This window comes from Empidonax traillii, unplaced genomic scaffold, assembly GCF_003031625.1.
Source record: "Empidonax traillii isolate 1590-97213 ecotype Southwest subspecies unplaced genomic scaffold, ASM303162v1 scaffold1185:size159731, whole genome shotgun sequence".
Classification (NCBI taxonomy): Eukaryota; Metazoa; Chordata; class Aves; order Passeriformes; family Tyrannidae; genus Empidonax; species Empidonax traillii.
Window position 1 is genome coordinate 124,948 of NW_020956378.1, and position 16,386 is coordinate 141,333.

The 16,386-nt window shown below is 37.8% G+C and overlaps 1 protein-coding gene across 1 annotated transcript in view; it reads left to right on the top strand.

Annotated features, from left to right (window-relative positions):
- NECTIN3 (nectin cell adhesion molecule 3) overlaps positions 1-16,386 on the top strand; it is a 43,308-nt gene that overhangs the window by 15,240 nt on the left and 11,682 nt on the right. The window contains exons 3-5 of the mRNA XM_027905645.1: positions 5,310-5,648; positions 12,755-13,051; positions 14,910-15,027. Of these exons, the coding sequence (XP_027761446.1) occupies positions 5,310-5,648; positions 12,755-13,051; positions 14,910-15,027 (754 nt within the window). The remainder of the gene's footprint in view (positions 1-5,309; positions 5,649-12,754; positions 13,052-14,909; positions 15,028-16,386) is intronic.

Genomic DNA, 16,386 nt, shown 5'->3' on the forward strand with positions numbered 1-16,386 from the left:
CTGAACTGTTAACTCATCTTTTATGTTTCGAAAGATTAAGATCATCTGGAACTCTTTAACCAACTTTGTAATCAGAGGTTTCAGTTACGTTAAGGACTGCTTGTTTCAATCTCTTCTTTCCTTTTAGCATATTTATACCTATTGATAACCAGGGACTTGAATTTATTTAAATGGGTATGTGAAGTATTTTGTGTTGGGTAGGAAGAGCATTATGTTGATTAGTGGTGTTTATTTCTACAGATAACTTTGAAACTGCTTGTTTACTCTTACTATTAGTTTTTTAAGGGAGTGGAAATAAGAAAGAGATTTTCTGCTCCAGTCCTGCTTGAGCCTGGCCTGTTTGTTGGAAAAAGAGTACCTCGTTGTCTTGCTTATATCCTTTTAAAGGAGGTGGGATTGGAAGATTTGGTTAAACAGAGTTGGAAATATTCATTACAGAAGAACGTCCAGCTGCCTCATAGCATGCCTCACTTATTAGTTCAGCATGTCTTTGTAAACATTTGAGAGCTTAGTATCAGGATAAACATGAATGTCTTAATTCACTATGTGTTAATATATATATATAAGATTATAATGTAAAAACATGTAAAATGGACATTGATGTTAATATGGTTTAAATTGAAATGCCAAATGAAGTTTTAAAGTTCACAGGACTTTGTAAATGTTATTGGTGAGTAGTTAGATTTAAAACTTCAGCCTTATAAAATTGGTTTTCTAAGAGTGCCCCTCACAACTGAATTTGAATAATGAACCTAATATTCTTTTTTAACTTCCTCTAGTGTCTTAGACTGTTTTAGTTTCCTGATGCTTGATGCTAAAGGTCTGTGCAGCATGGTAGGAAGCAGAGCATGCAGGAGCACAGTCACTGTCTTCTGTGGAGTTACTGAGGCTAGAACAGAAACACCAGTTAACATATAAAAACAACACTGTGAAATAAGAATAGTGGGTAACAGTCAGTCTGACTTGCAGGGCAGAGCTGCTTTGAAGCTCCAGCTGATCAGCTGAGCTCAAGCAGTGGTAGTATTAAACTCTGAGTTGTAAATTCTTGTTACAGCTTTTTGTTGCGCTGGAGTAAAATAGCTTTTTTAAATCTTCTTGGTTGTTTTACATGTTGAAAATGTGAGTCTTGCTCTTGTTTATTGTGGTGCTGTAAAGGTTTGCATACTTTGTCATCTTGACTCTTTTGTGTTAAGGATGAGACTTGGTTGTCCAGCGGTGCATTGTGTGGCCTTCTAACAGGCAGTGTGAATCCTCTCTGTGGGCTCTGGATGATGTCTTTTGAGTGGCAGCTGTAGCCTTCCCCACAGATATTACTTTTGCTTGGTGTCTGTGTGTAGATTAACATGTTGATTCAACAACTGGAAGATAACTGACCATCCCTTCCATCAGCTGTGGGGAATGAAGGAGCAGAGTAACACAAGCCTTGTTAGAGTGGTGTGGTAGGTCATCATCTGTACCCTTAGGAGCAGCAGATGGAGGTTCAGAGTGCTTAAAAATTGTGCAGAACATCCTGTGATAGCACTTAACGGAGAGTTTGTCTGTCTTGAGCTTGGTGTTTTGAGTAAAACCCCTGCTTCAACAGTAGTTAAGTTTTGATTGAGAGAAAGCCTGAGGTTTTCAATAGTCTCTGCTTCAGACTATTGAGTTGCTACGCCTCATTTCACCAAAACTTTTTGCATTCTGGCAGGCTTTTGCATGCCTGTTGTATTACTGTGATAAACACTGAACAAGGTTTTAAGAATTGCTCTCTGAGATGGAGATAATATACTTCCAGTTTTCTTCTTTGAAAAAATAATGCAAGTACTGTACAAAAATGGTAACTTAAGCTGAATACTGTAGATTTAATGCTTATAGAAGCTCACTTGCCCCCCAAAAATTGATTAATGAACTAGCACTCCAGTTCTAAGTAAGTATTGCAATAAGCAGATCCTTAGGCAGGAGGAACACTAGGCTATAATACTATCTCTTTGATGTAAGTGCAGTTCTTTCCTAAGTATTTGCGTAACAGTTCGAATTGAAAGCTAGTGTTGAGGCATTTTGTACTGCTTAATCTCGAGTCTCTTCCATTCCTTAGTTCTGATCTTTTTTTTAACACAGTAATTTGATCGTGCCCTGGTATTCAAAAGACACACACTGGCTTCTTCCCAGTCATTTAACCATATATTTTTGTAAAGCCTCAAGTTGAGGCTTGTTTTCTGCAGTGTCCTTGAGTGCTTTGCTTTTCCAGCTAAACACATCTGAAAATACCACTGGATTGTGTGACTGTGCTCACTGCTGCTGTTGCGTTGCTGCTTGTGATCGACAGAGCTAATTCAGAAGGCTAAAGCGGGAAGAGAACAAGTGAGTTTTTGTAGGTTGGGGTATCTTAAATACCTGGTGAGTGCTGACACAGGAGGAGGAGGACTGCAAGAATAAGTCTAAGCTTTCTGATGTCATTTGAAATTAAACTGACCTAACAGTAACGCTTAGCCCGACCTTAAGGGTTTTTCATGGGAAGTTCTGCTGACACAGCAACTTGCTGTCACCAAAATGGGATGTTCTTGTTGTTCTGCTCCATTCTTGATTGGAACTCTTCTTAGTCCCCTGCCGTTAGGGTGTGCTAAGGCCAGATGTGAACCGAATAACTTGCTGATATAGGGAAAAACTTAAGTTTTCTGTTCTTGTGCAGTTTGACTTTATTGTCTTGTGGAAGTAGCTTGTGGGAAGTCAGTGGATAGGATGTGTCAGAGTGATCTCCCCAAAACTTGAAACATTTTGGAGTCTATGTACTGTTATATAAACTATATGTAAGTTCAGGTTAAATGACTTGCATAGGTAAGTTTGTTTTTTTTTTCTTCAGAGTTTGAACATGTGTCAGAAGATGAGATAAATGCATAAAATTTAGAGTAGTGATCTATTGGCTTTACTTCCTTTGCTGTAGAAGGTGAATGAAAAAGATGTAACTGATCAACATTCTATAGCTACAAGTGTGCTCGTGTATATAAATGTGTATTTATGCTACTCGTTTCTGTCTGTAAATCTTGAAAGTAGGAGCACCAATGAACAAGTTTGACTTCTGAAAATATTCGTGCCATTTGTGTGAGAATACAATGTTCTCATGGCACAAACGAGCTGTTAGAAGAATTGTTTGGTGGAAAAATTGTTGAGTATTGGCTTTTTAAATGTACTCTGGTCATCTTTATGTAGCTAAAGCCTCCAATTACTGTGAGTAGATTGTTCACAAAAAAAAAAAAGGAAACAAGAGAGCTTGTGTGTTCAGCTAACTGGGATGTTTTTCCAGTTCCGTTTGTTACCTTCCCAGAAGTCTAAGCAGTTTTTGTAAGTCCACTGTAGGGCTTTTCTATGCTGTTTGTTGGAGTTACATACTTATACGTGCATCATTATGCTGAAGTTAGTACGGATTAATATTCAGTAGATTTAAATACTGCAAAATGCTGATTTCTGAACAAAAATGTGTTTTTCTTTACTTAAATGACATGATGGAATAGATATATCCTGTACCCTCTGAAATACATTTCTGAAATGTAACTTGTGAGCCTTGTAAAAAATGTAGAAAGCAATTGTCAGATACTCTAAGGACCACTTCCCCTTAGGTTTAAATGTAGCAGTGGCAAGTGGAGACAAAATTTGGGCAGAATTCTGCTCATTTCAGTTAGTATGCAAATAATTGCCCTCTCTTCACACTGACACAACAATGTGTATTAGTTATGAGGCATGAGAAGACTAGGCAAAATATTCCTGCATTACTAGTGAATTAGTCATGGCAGATTTTCTCTGTATCAAATGCATTCAGATTTTTTTTTTGTTTTTTTTGAGCTTTCAGGCTACTTTTTGTCCCATCATCAGCCCTTACTTACTGCCATATCAACAGTCTTGGATTAAAGTTTTGGCTTAGTGTTATATTTGTGTAGGTTCAAGTTTTTATCCAGTTGATGTTAGTCAGTGGTTTTATACTGAAGAAATCCGTAGCTGAATGTTTAAGTCACTTTTTTGGGTGTCTTCATTGACTCAGTTATGGTTTGAACGATAAAAAAAAAAAATTGGTGGGTAATGAAAAGCTCTTAACAATGGACTTGTACATGAAGGCATATAGAGACTTGTGTCCTGAACACATGGCTTGTCTTTTGTGTGAACTTGGTGGGTGAAAAGGCGGTTCATATCTCAGGTTGAATGACCTCTTCACACCTGTGAAAATGGGGCTACTAAAGTTTAGTCTTGCATCTTGTTCCATGGGTGAACATTGTCAGTAACAGCCTGGGTACTGATTGGGTAACTGGAGAGAGAATTGGAGCATCTGAAATAACTCCATTAAAACTGAAGCACAGGGGGAAAAAAGTAGTGTGGACCAAGACTTTGGTTCTTCTTCATCGTGTTAATTTGCTTCAAGAGAACTAGGGTGAAGTTTCTGGAATTCTGGAGCACCTGTTTGGCAAAATAAGTTGTGAACCAGTGATTTATTGAACTGTTTTATCCTAATGGATTTCCCTTTTTGAAATGAGTGTGGTGTAAAATGCTGAGCTCAGAACGTTGTTGCTTCCGTGGAAGGTATTTTAGGTATTTAGTGGAAATGCACTGGATCTTAAGCGAACACTTGACTGTGCCCTCTCTTGCGTATCTACTGTGTGAAGGAAGATGTAGTGTGAAGACACCACGCTGCAGTGTAGCAGAAAGATTGCCTGTGTGTGATGGTACATGTCTTCATTAGGAAGTAGGATAGGGAAGTTAAAATTGAGTTCTTAGGCTGGTTATGACCTGGAGTAGTTTGTGGGAGTTTGAGAAGGGTTTACCTGTTTGGTTTTTAATTCTGGTTACTGCTATGGTAAATGGTAGAGGTTACACTCATGCATTTTTCTTTACTTAATCTTTAAGAGTTGTATCTTTTGAAAATAGAAACAAGTGCAGTATTTTAACTGCAGTTCTTGCCTGCTGCTCTGTGTCAGTAATCGGACTGCTAAAGTACCACTGTCTGGTTATTGCTTTTCTCATGAAGTCTGAATACACACAATGCTCATATCTAGTTAAATTTCCACAAGACTGTTACCCCAGTTACACAACTGTCAGGTTGTTTTTATAGGAAGTTGTGTTTTGGTGGTAGTATTCTCTTAAAAAAATGGTTGATCTCTGCCTAGCTTTGATGTTTTTGCTTGAAGCATGCTTCTGTAGTGTTTGTACACTGTGGTGAATCAGTTATTCAGAAGAAAGTAAGAATTCTCTTTTAAAAAGCCGAGCTAATTACTGAAGGAGGCTTAATGTGAAGACTCAGAGACATAACACTCCTGTGTCCCAACTAACAATTGCTTTGTTTTTAGGTGCCTTAGCTGGACCAGTTGTTGATCCACATGTGACAGCAGTTTGGGGGAAGAAGGTTGCACTGAAATGCATAATTGATGTAAATGAAACAATAACACAAGTTTCTTGGGAGAAGATATATGGTAAAAGTTCACAGACTATTGCTGTTCATCATCCTGAATATGGAATATCTGTTCAAGGAGAATACCAAGGAAGAGTGGCATTTAAAAACTACTCGCTTACTGATGCAACAATCATTTTAAAAAATGTAAGCTTTTCCGATGAGGGAGAATATATTTGCAAAGCAGTTACATTCCCACTTGGAAATACACAGTCATCAACAACTGTAACAGTACTAGGTAAGTCAACTTCTTTATGAAAGAAGGTGAAGTTCTGCAGACTTGCTAATAAGTTGTATTTTACCTTTTAATGCAAAATATGTATTTGTTGGCCTTCCATTACAGATGTCTTTGTTATTCTCACTAATGTCATTGAGGAGTCTTTCAGGTTCTGCTTGTTTAGAACTTGCTCTTTGATTGTCTAGATATTAAAAATAAAGCAACCAATTCCTATTTAAGCATCATGCTAATACGAACACTTACAACTTTGACTGGGCAATGCTGATATGGACTTGTGTGTGTGTGCGCTGAGAAGCTGCTGAATGCAGCTTAAGTTCCTACAGTGGCCAAATTCCCTCATAAATTCCCTCAGATAGTGCCATGAGTAGTCACCAGTTTTCAGGAAAAAGAGGTGTTGTTTGAAACCTGCTGATGACCAGTTGTCTCAGTGCAATAATCCGTCCTCTGTAATGAAGTCAGAGTTCCCAGAGACGTGGTAGATGGTCCATGCCTGGAGACATTCAAGGTTGGGTTGAACTGAACTTTGATCAACCTGGTATTTTTGAAGGGGGATTGGACTAGATGGACTTTAAAAGGTCCCTTCCAACTCAAATCATTCCATAAATGTGTTGCTAACATGGTAAGTCAATGTAGCTGCTTGAGGCTGGTGATGTAAACTGTTCTTTGCGTAGTATAAACATGAAGCAAAAGTGTCTAGTTGACTGCTGGGAGTTGTGGGAGGAAAGAGGCAACTTGAGCTCTTGACTGGTTGTGGGAAGTCATAATGAGAAGCTTTTATAAACTTGGGATTTCACTTATACTGATTTAGTCCCTCTTGTTGAGGGTTGGGTATTGCTGTCATAAGGAATTAGTACTAAAGCACAGGTTGACTTAGGTGGTAAGTGCAGTGTGAGGTAAAATGATTACCCTGAAACTTGAAAACCTGCTGTTGACTTGCCCTCTCCTTTATGGTAGAATTCCTTCTTGTAGCAGAGAAAGGTACTTCTGTAAGTACTGCCAGTACTCATGATGTTTCTACAGCTGAGGTGGTCCTCAATGACTGTTTTTGTAAACAGATTAGTCAGATGACTGTAGCACAGTATGTAAACTGGTTTTCACCACAAGGTGGGGCAAAATAAACACATGAAAGCAACTGGCTTAACCCAATTTGAAAGAAGTAACTTGACCAAAATTCTAGGTGATGTACAAAGCATGTGCTTTTATGGCTCTCTTTTCCATCTCTCTTCCATCTGTACTGCAAGTGACTATGGCTGTGGTTATTGTAGCAGGTTTTTGACTTCAGGTTTCAGCTATTGTACTTTACCAATATATATGGAAGGTTCTTAATGTTCTGCCTTATCTCTTCTAGTCAGTTCCCAAGATTTTTTTTCGGATCGTGTAAGTAGTTGTGTCCGTTTTGTCCTTGAAATTTCAGGTTTATGGAGAACCTGAGGAGGAACTTGAAAAACAAATGTATGTCCTATGTATTTATTATTCTGCATTTGAAAATACAGAAGGACCACAGTTTGCTTGATTAGATATATATTATCAAAAAATTGCAGTTATGGTGGAGTAGGAATAGTGTTTGTCAGGCATATGGTGTTTCTGATCATAGGTTGTTTTTCATAGTTGATGCAGATGATTACGTTACCATTGCTGTTAAGCCTCAGTGACTTGATATCAGCCTCTGAATTGCAAAGCCCAGCTATTATTTGCAAAGATGCCTTTCCATCCTAGTTAGCAGCAGATTGGTTTGCATGTAAAATTGTATAGCCCACCCTTGGTTGGGCTTACACTGCTAAGGCCACAGAAACCTTTTACTACACTGACATCTAGACTTATAGAGTAAAAATACTGGGGAAGTAATGATTTTTGGAATATGCATGTAAATGAATGACTTGCTGAGCTCAGGCCAGCAAAGCTCACAATTCCAAGCTCAGTAGGGTTGTAAGGCATGGAACAACTGTAATTGAAATTTGAAAGTTAATTTAACTTTAAAATCAATTTTAGTCTGACCGTATTTGCGCACTGATCTAAAAAACTCTCCCTTAAGTGAGGAAAGTTCTTGTCCTGAGGCTGAAACTGTTTCCAATCCAAGCAACGCTACCTTTTTTCCTAGTCCCTAGTCTGTTCCTACTCAGCAAAGAATTAGTTTCCTTCCCATATGTAGTGGACATACTGTAATAGGTGCTTGTACGCCATAAGACAGGCGCACTGAAGACAAATAAAAGAAAAAATAACTGCAAGGTAAAATGCCCTTTGTTTTGCCACATGGTACTGATCACCATATTCAGAACTTCTTATGCTTCTTTGGCTTAACAGACTTGCCACATTTGGTGACTTTCCTTGCCCCCAGTTTTCCTTGTTTAGTGCCCCATGCTCTCTTATGGAAATGCATTTTAGAACAAGAGGTTAAGACAGTAAAAATATGAAAATGCTTTTAGGGTCAAACAGGTATATTGAACTTGTCTACAGTGTTGTTTCTTCAAACTTAACTGTGTTAAACTAGAGCAAAAATTTGCAAATAGTTTTGTGGCGTGCTGTTTTTTTCAAAGACTGACCAAATGAGCCAACTGGTGTCTCAAGGCAGAAGAGATGGATTGTGACAGATCAGCTTGCACAGCTGACTTAATTTTTGTGTTGCCAACTGAAGTGCTGTCCATGAGTGTTTTAAATACTTGGTTTGGCTTGACTCTGCTATCTTGCCAAGTTAGATTTCTCAGCATGGATATTGATAAAGGAGGTCTTGCTCTTCTGCAGCCTGGCTCTTACCAATGCTGCAAGTGAACACTGAGCTGTGCACATGAGTGTCAAAGGTGTAGGTCTGTCACCATGCATAGATCCCAGACACTAATTAGAAATTCTTGCAATTAGGAATCAGATGTGTGTCAGATAGTATAGAAACTGGATCCTCTCAGTTCTATTAAAGTAATGGTGTTTAAAAAGTGTCAGCTGATGAGATATACACAGTAAGTACTGCACAATACGTGGGTCAAGAAAAAGTACCAAGTAGATAACAAATTAGTGAACTGACTGGTCTTAAAATGAATGACCAAAAAAAACCAAACCCTAAAACTATAAAACCAAAACAATCAAAAGTCAATAATTAAGGATTAATTATCCAACAGGATAATGTACACAGAAGTATAAAGTTGCTGGTTTTGAGGGGAGAGAAAATAAAGGCTAGGAATACTCTTTTGGAAAGAAGTTACTCAAGTAAATGTCAGTTACAATGAAGAAGGAACGGACAATTCCTGGTGTCATGCTGTTGCCAAGGAATTAGTGAATTTAATGACAAGGGGAAATAATCTTGTTTGTGTTGTAATCATGCCAGTTTTGTCCAGTCGCAGAAGAAAAGTTTGAAAACTAATAGAAACACTTGAAAATGGCTTCTGACATGTTTAAAACCAAGAAGAAACTTTGAGCCCTGGAAACTTAATGCAATAGGATTTAAGGCTCTGTCTTGTTTGAAAGCTTTATGTAGGTTTTCTATGAAGTGTAAGGACTTGAGCAGTGAGAGGTCCATGTTGAACCTAAGATGAAGGTAGAGTAAGTAGGGTTAAATTAGGTAGTGGTCATGAGTCAGTATGTGCAAATTAGGTGAGACTTTAAACATCTTTATAGCACAAATATAATTCATGCCATAATGTTGCTTTAGATTTGTGTGACTATTCCAAGTTAAATGAATGAGATAGTTGGTGGGCAGTGACTTCTGTCAGTGTGTCTACTCAGTTGATGATTTAAAGGGCAGGGAGGAAACCACCCCTGCCCTTGAACTCTTACACTGTGGAAGCAGAACTCTTCTGCTTTTGAATCTCCGTGGAACTGGTGGCTTCCTTTCCCAAACAGAGCATTTCTTCCACCGTCTTTTTGATTCGATCTGGAAAGAGCACAATGTTTCTACTGAATGGGTGAAGCATCTTCTCTAATGCTCTCCTAGCTGCCTTCATGTGTCCACCACCACTACTGTGAGCAATGAAAGTCTGTAGGACTTGTTTCAGTATGATTCATGTGGCATACTGAATGTTCCTGGGATAAAAGAGGACTGCTGCAGGAGTTGGTGCATATAGAAGTTACACTTTCCAAAAAAAAAAAAAAGTAAGAAAAAAACTACCCCAAAAAACCCATCCTAACCCCTTACTTTGGGTAATCTCTTTTTCCAAATGGAAGATGGTGTAATTGTTTCCCATTGAGAGAGGTGAGGTGCCAATGACCCCTTGTGATTATGGATTCATTTGCTGGATGCTTCTCTAAATCCATGAGTGAAACACCTGGAAAGATTGTGGAATGTATATATGAATTATATGTACTCATGTATAATATATGTAATGTGTAAAATAACTAGCTGGGTTTCTGCTGGTTTTGCTTCAGTTGCTGGGACAAATGATAATTCTGAATGATATATTGTAGAAGTAAGAATCCTAACAGCAGTTGCTTTCTGCTTTATAGGATGTGGCTATTTAGTTACTTTGTAGTTGGTGTGTAATCCAAGAATTGTAATTTATGGGAAGGTGTGACAGTAGAAGCCTAAACATTTGTGAAATATAAAAAAACCTAAAGCACTGAAACACATTGGATCGGGAGTAAGTATTTTAAGAAGCTGCATAGTTTTGAAGAGTTCGGCTTTGTGTCTTGTTGACAAGTACAAAACTAAGTATTACACAGTGAACTCAAACTGGCTTATCCTACAAATTTCTGGTATCACTTCAGAAAATAAACTTTTTTCCTAGTAATGATAATCTTGGCAGAAAGTGGGCTTTTTAAATTAGTCCATCCTGCTTTCTGGCTACTGTCACTTAATACTTGTAGACTTTTTGTTTTAAGAGAAAAGAACTGACTAGTCTGCTCTCAATCTGGAGATCTCTGCTACCTAAGTTGAGTTCTTGTTTACTCATGTATCCCTTTACCAAGAAGCAGAATAAAAATTCTGCAGCTAGGTACTTTTTTTTTTTATCATCAAAGGAAGAGAATATATGAATTTCCAGCTGGAATTATGAGTATGTTGCTGGCATGAAACGCTAATGATAGCTGCTTATTTAACTGATTTCACTGTACAGAGATCTTGGGCAGGGAATGATACAGCAAAAACTAGGATCTTTATGCCTATTAAATTCTAAATGTAAATTTGGGTGTTTATGTCTGCCGTTTCCAGTAGCTTCTGTATTATTAATAAAAGTTACAACTAGTGATTTGGGGAGAATCAAGCAGGGAAACCAAACTGTGGGTGAAATAACAAAACTGTGTAATGTCAAGTTCTCCTTATCAGGCTTAAAGGTGCCTTTTTTTCCACAGTACAGAATGCTCCAGGGTTATAGCAGAAAGCTCTAGCTGTTGCTAGTGTTGGAGGGCAGGGAATCAGAATTGAAAGAAATTCCATTAGGGATGCTTCAGATCTAGGAGAGTGATTGTAGAACTTGGCATAAAACCCCTGCTGTTGGTTTATTTACAGCAGGGTCACTAACAAATCACAGAGGGTAAGCATTCAGAGAAAGAAAGTAGAAAATAATTTGGTCTCAGTATTAGCCCAAAAAACCTTCAATTTCATGATGATTTATATTCTTTAAGCTCTTCCAATCATAGAGCAGAAAAGACATTTTTATAAGGTTATCCATTTAGTAGCTGTCTTTCCCTTTAGTGTAATTGAGCAAATAATAAACCAGCTTCTTCAGACATGAGCAGTGTTAGATTGAGCAGAAAACAGTCACAGACTGATCTTGGCACTGAATTCACTGCAGCTGAAAATATTTGTTACCCAGTTACTTTTCCAACTACCTGTGCCTTCCAAAGATACCTTGCCAGGTATGGTGAACTCTGCTCTATTTCATTTCAGCTTATGTGTGTGGGTCAGCTTCAACTTCTGGGAAAGAAATTACATGAACTAAATGTTTCCTTCGTGTCCTAAAAGGCATAGAAGTTGCAAGACTTGTCTTTGCTTTGTGATTAGTGAGTGCTGGTCCACTGAGGTGGATTCTGAAGAATTATGGTGTGTAGGAAGGACCTGCCTTAGAGGACTCCAACTGCCTGATGAGAGCAAGAGACAAGGATTATTTAATCGGCTGCTACTCTACTGCAAAACCTGGATCTTAGAATACTGGTGACACAAATGGGCCATTCTAAAAAAGCACAACCATGGTTTGTGTCTGGAGCACCAGATAGTATTTCTGGCTCAGGCTGCAACTGGTGGATGGCTTGTACAGGGCTGAAAAAAAGACTTGTTAAATAAGAAGGAAGATTTTTAAAAGCTTTTCAGTCTAGGGCCCTCAGCTACAGACTTGTACATGAGGAACTAAACTTCCTTTTAGAATTGTGTTCCCTAAATCTGCAAATTTTTAGAGTGAGCAGCGGCTTTACAAGGAGGTCACATCCTCCCATGTGTGGATTTCTTGAGTCTTGGGTGTAGTACTGAGTTCAAATTTTTTACTTTTATGGGGATTCATTCACAAAAATATATGTATAGGCAGAATTTTATTAATAATATAAAAACAATTTCTTTGTATATCAAAACCTTATAAATTTTATATAAAATACGTGTATTTGTGCATGCACATTAGATTCTGTATTTAATGTGTGATGTGTATATCTAGCATAATACTTTTTTAGAGGTTGAATGTTCTTTGCAGCATGGAAGTCATTTGTATTGTACTGACAAACAAAAGCTTAAACTCTTAAATGTTAGGTGTTAAACACTGAGGTATCTCTAAAATGACACAAACTGTCAGTATAGATTAATACCTGTATGCTTGAAAAGGCAGCAGAATCCAAGCTTTTTGAAAAGAAATTGCGGTGTAGTTTCAACTTAATATTTTAGGCTGTCTGTTGCCAGACACTGCAACTGGAGCACTGTAGTTGGCATTCTGGACCTAACCACCCCGGAATTCCCTGTGAGTGCATTAAATGTAGTGAATGAACAGCGCTGAACTTGGACGAGTGGACAAAGGTGAATAGTGTCAGCAGGCAAAAGCTTCACAGAGCTATCACCTCTGAGATATGCCATGGTCTTATTTCTGGGATATCTGATTAGCCCAGGCTTTTGCAAATGGGTTAGGTTTTGTTTGACTCTAACACAGTGACAGTCTCAAAGATGTGGAGTCTTTCTTGTCTAAATTTACTTTTTCTCCCCTCCCTAGTTGAACCCGTTGTGAGCTTAACGAAAGGACCAAACCCTCTAATAGATGGTGCAAACTGGACAGTAGCAGCCACTTGTACAGCAGCCACTGGAAAACCTGCTGCACAGATTGACTGGGAAGGAAACCTTGGTGAAAAGCAATCCAACTTTACCCCGTTTGAAAATGAAACAGTGACAGTTGTAAGCCAGTACATGATTATCCCCACGCGGTTTGCAAGAGGAAGACACATAACTTGTGTTGTGAGGCACCCTGCTTTGGAAAAGGAGATCCGATACCCCTATGTGTTGGACATACAGTGTAAGTATTCTGTAAGGTATATCTCTTACAACCACCCTCTTAATCAGTATATACCTTCCACAGGAAGGAGATGAGGTCTTCTTGCTTCAGAAAAGCGAAGGAAATGAAAACTATAGAAAAGCCATGACAGAGGCAGGTCAGGCAGGAGTAGAAACCTGGGGTCTCTGTTTTGCAAATAAAGTCATGAAGCTAAAATACTGTAGCGTTTGTTTCTATTGTTTGTTTTGGATATTGAATCATGGGTAAACATAATTATTCATGCTTAAAAATAAAATTCAAAGATTACTGACAAAATAACAAGCTCGGTTGATCTGTAAACTGTTTATAGTGTCTCACAATTTCAGCAGTATTGAAAAATAATTGTAATGAAGATTCATGTTTGAGATGACAAGTTGAAAGTAGGCCTTACAGTCAGTAAGTTACTTTCAAATTAATGACTAAACTTTGTCCACTCTAATTAGCGTAAGGAAACAAGAACATAATGTATACGTTCTTAATGTTTGATATTCACCTTCAGGTTGCTCACTGTGGTAGTCCGAACTATCACACTCAGATAATTCAAAAATGTACCAGGTGTGTTTAACAAATGTGTGGCTTTAAGGCGCAGGAATATGTGGTGACATGACTTAAAATGCTGCTTACCTAAAACCACTTAAGACAAACCTTAGTCATGTGACTTTTTTTTTTTGTTGTTGTTAGACAATGCATATATAACCAAAACCGACTATTTTCAGGTTGTTCCTTTATTATCCTGGCTCAGCTGTGTGCTGCTTTATACTTCTTAAATCACAGAAGTCTGTCAGTTCAATTAAAAGAAATGTAGTGGCTGGAAAAAGTAGACTTGCTATTTTGGTTTGGCTAGAGTTTGTTTTGGGTTTGTTTTTATTTTGTTTGGTAAAGAATCACTTATTTTGGCATAAAGTAGTGTTTAGTGTTGCTTTATTTTACCAATCTTGAAGTTGTAGATTGAAGGGCCATTGATGCAGAAATAGAACAAAAGGTGTTTTCTTTCCATCATTGTCTCAAAGAGTGAATAAGAGAATAAAGTTTCATATTTAAAGTGAAATGAGGATGCAAACTGACCTTAAATATTTTTATCTAAAGGAATATTTCAGAATTTCTAGTAAAATTATATAGTAAGTAACACAGCAGTGAGAAGCAGTGTGTGTTCTTCATTCTTCCCTGACACAGCTTTTACAACTTCTCCTCCCTCACTGCTGTAGGAGCTTATACCAAATCTGTATTACTACTGTCTGTTTTGTGGCTTCTGAATATTTCAGCTGGGTGTCTCTGGCTTATCTGAAATCGCCTCCTTGCTTTTTAGAGCCTTAATGACTTAATTCTACCTATTGGTGCTGGTGGATAACTTAACCTTTATAACTGGCATCTGTGACCTTTTTGGTGATTTCCTAATTACCTGTTTTCTTCCAAAGGCCGTTTCTGACCCTTTGCTGTATCTTTGTACTGGGAAGTAGCTCTAAATTACCATTCCTCACTTCCCCAAAAATTGAAACGGATTCTTTTCTTCTGAAGTCCTCTCACTTCCCCAGGATGCTGTATGTATGTTTTGCTGAAAACACGAGACAAGTTGCACTGATTAAAACAACTTGTTTGTTGCTACATATTATACTGTAGCTTGAAACTGCATTGTGTTCGCTGTATTTTGGTGATGCTGGTGGTCTTTAAATTAAAAACAAACAGACAAACAATAATGAAAGCACACATCCTACTTCCTCCCTCTCCCCCCTAAAAAAAAGAAAAAAAAAAAGCGCCCTTCTGTTCCACTGATCTGACCATTACACACAATTCACTCTTAACAAAAAAGTTGTGATTGATAGATGAAATCTTTTTTTGTCAGATGCCCCAGAAGTTTCAGTAACTGGCTATGATGGAAACTGGTTCATTGGAAGAGGGAACGTTCAGCTCAAATGTAATGCTGATGCAAATCCATTACCTATGGAATTTATGTGGAGCAGGTAAATATTTATAAAAAGGGACTTGCCACACAGTTCAAGAGGTATAATTGCTTATCTTACAGTAAATGCATGTTTTGAAAACAGAGTGTACGATTTGTATTGGGTTGTAATGTTTTTATCCAGCCATTTAAAAGGAGAATACAAGATGTGTATGTATGAATATGGGTGGGTAATGTTGTAAATTTACATGCCTGAACAGTTTGTCATTATTCTCAGGGTAAAGTCTCTTCAGTTACTCAAAGTAGACTAAACTGTGTATACTGCAGCATGTAGAACAAAGACCAGCAAGTCTAGTAGGGATGCAGCTATTTTTTCATTAGTTCTGTTTTATTATTACTGAGAGTAGATTGTAAACACTGGAACAGACTTATCTGTATCTTCATTTTAAAATCTGAAAATTACTGAATTATAGAATTTGTCATGTTTTTCACAAGTGCTCAAGTAGTTGCCAAGTCAGATGAATCCATCGTGATGGAAACTAGGTCTTGAACATATGTGTCTAGTAAAAAAAAAAATGAAATGGAACACGGCAGCCACATTTCATGAATATATGATTTAGGTGGGCTCTACTCTGAAGTGTACTGCTTGGCTTTTGCAGCCATGGCTGTACTTTGTGCAAGAGAGAAAGGAGGACAGTAAAAGCAAGCACAGGTGAAAGTCTGTCCTGTGAAGGAAGAAAAAAAAAAAAAGACCCTCTCTTTTAGATTTACTTGTTGCCTGTAGAAAAGGAAATAACTTTCCTAAGGATAGTGTGAATTTATGTGTAACTGTTATAGTGGCTTCTGTTGGTAAATATTTGGGAATATTTATTTATTAGAAGCTGTAATCAATTTCCTTGCCTTCTCACTGGTGAGTATAACTCAATACAGAGGAACAGTAGTCGTGATCTGGATTGAAAATGTTGTATTGATAAGTTTGGAATTGCTTGATGGCTGTATTGCAGGGAAACAAAGCATTACTGTAACTGATGCAATCCTAAAACCAGCCACTGAAATTTTCAGTCAGCAACTCATTCCAGTCAGAATGGCATGGCTGTGCTGAATTAACTTTAGTAAAATGTGTGCTTTACCTACTGCTACAGCAGACTGCCATCCCCATCCCAGGCTTAGCTCAAAATCCACGTGATGAGAAATTTCAACACATTAAAATTCCTGTGTTCAGAAGAGCTTGCCAGGCTTGCAGCTGAACAGCAGTACCACTTGTTTCTTCAGATGCACTGGGTTCTCAGTTCTCTTATTTGAACTTGAGACATATGTAAGAACTAATCAATACTACCTCTGTCAGAAATTCCAGAAGAAATAAACATATTTAAGTGCATTTAAAGCACTTTGAGATTCAGAGGTAACTTTCATACTTCCT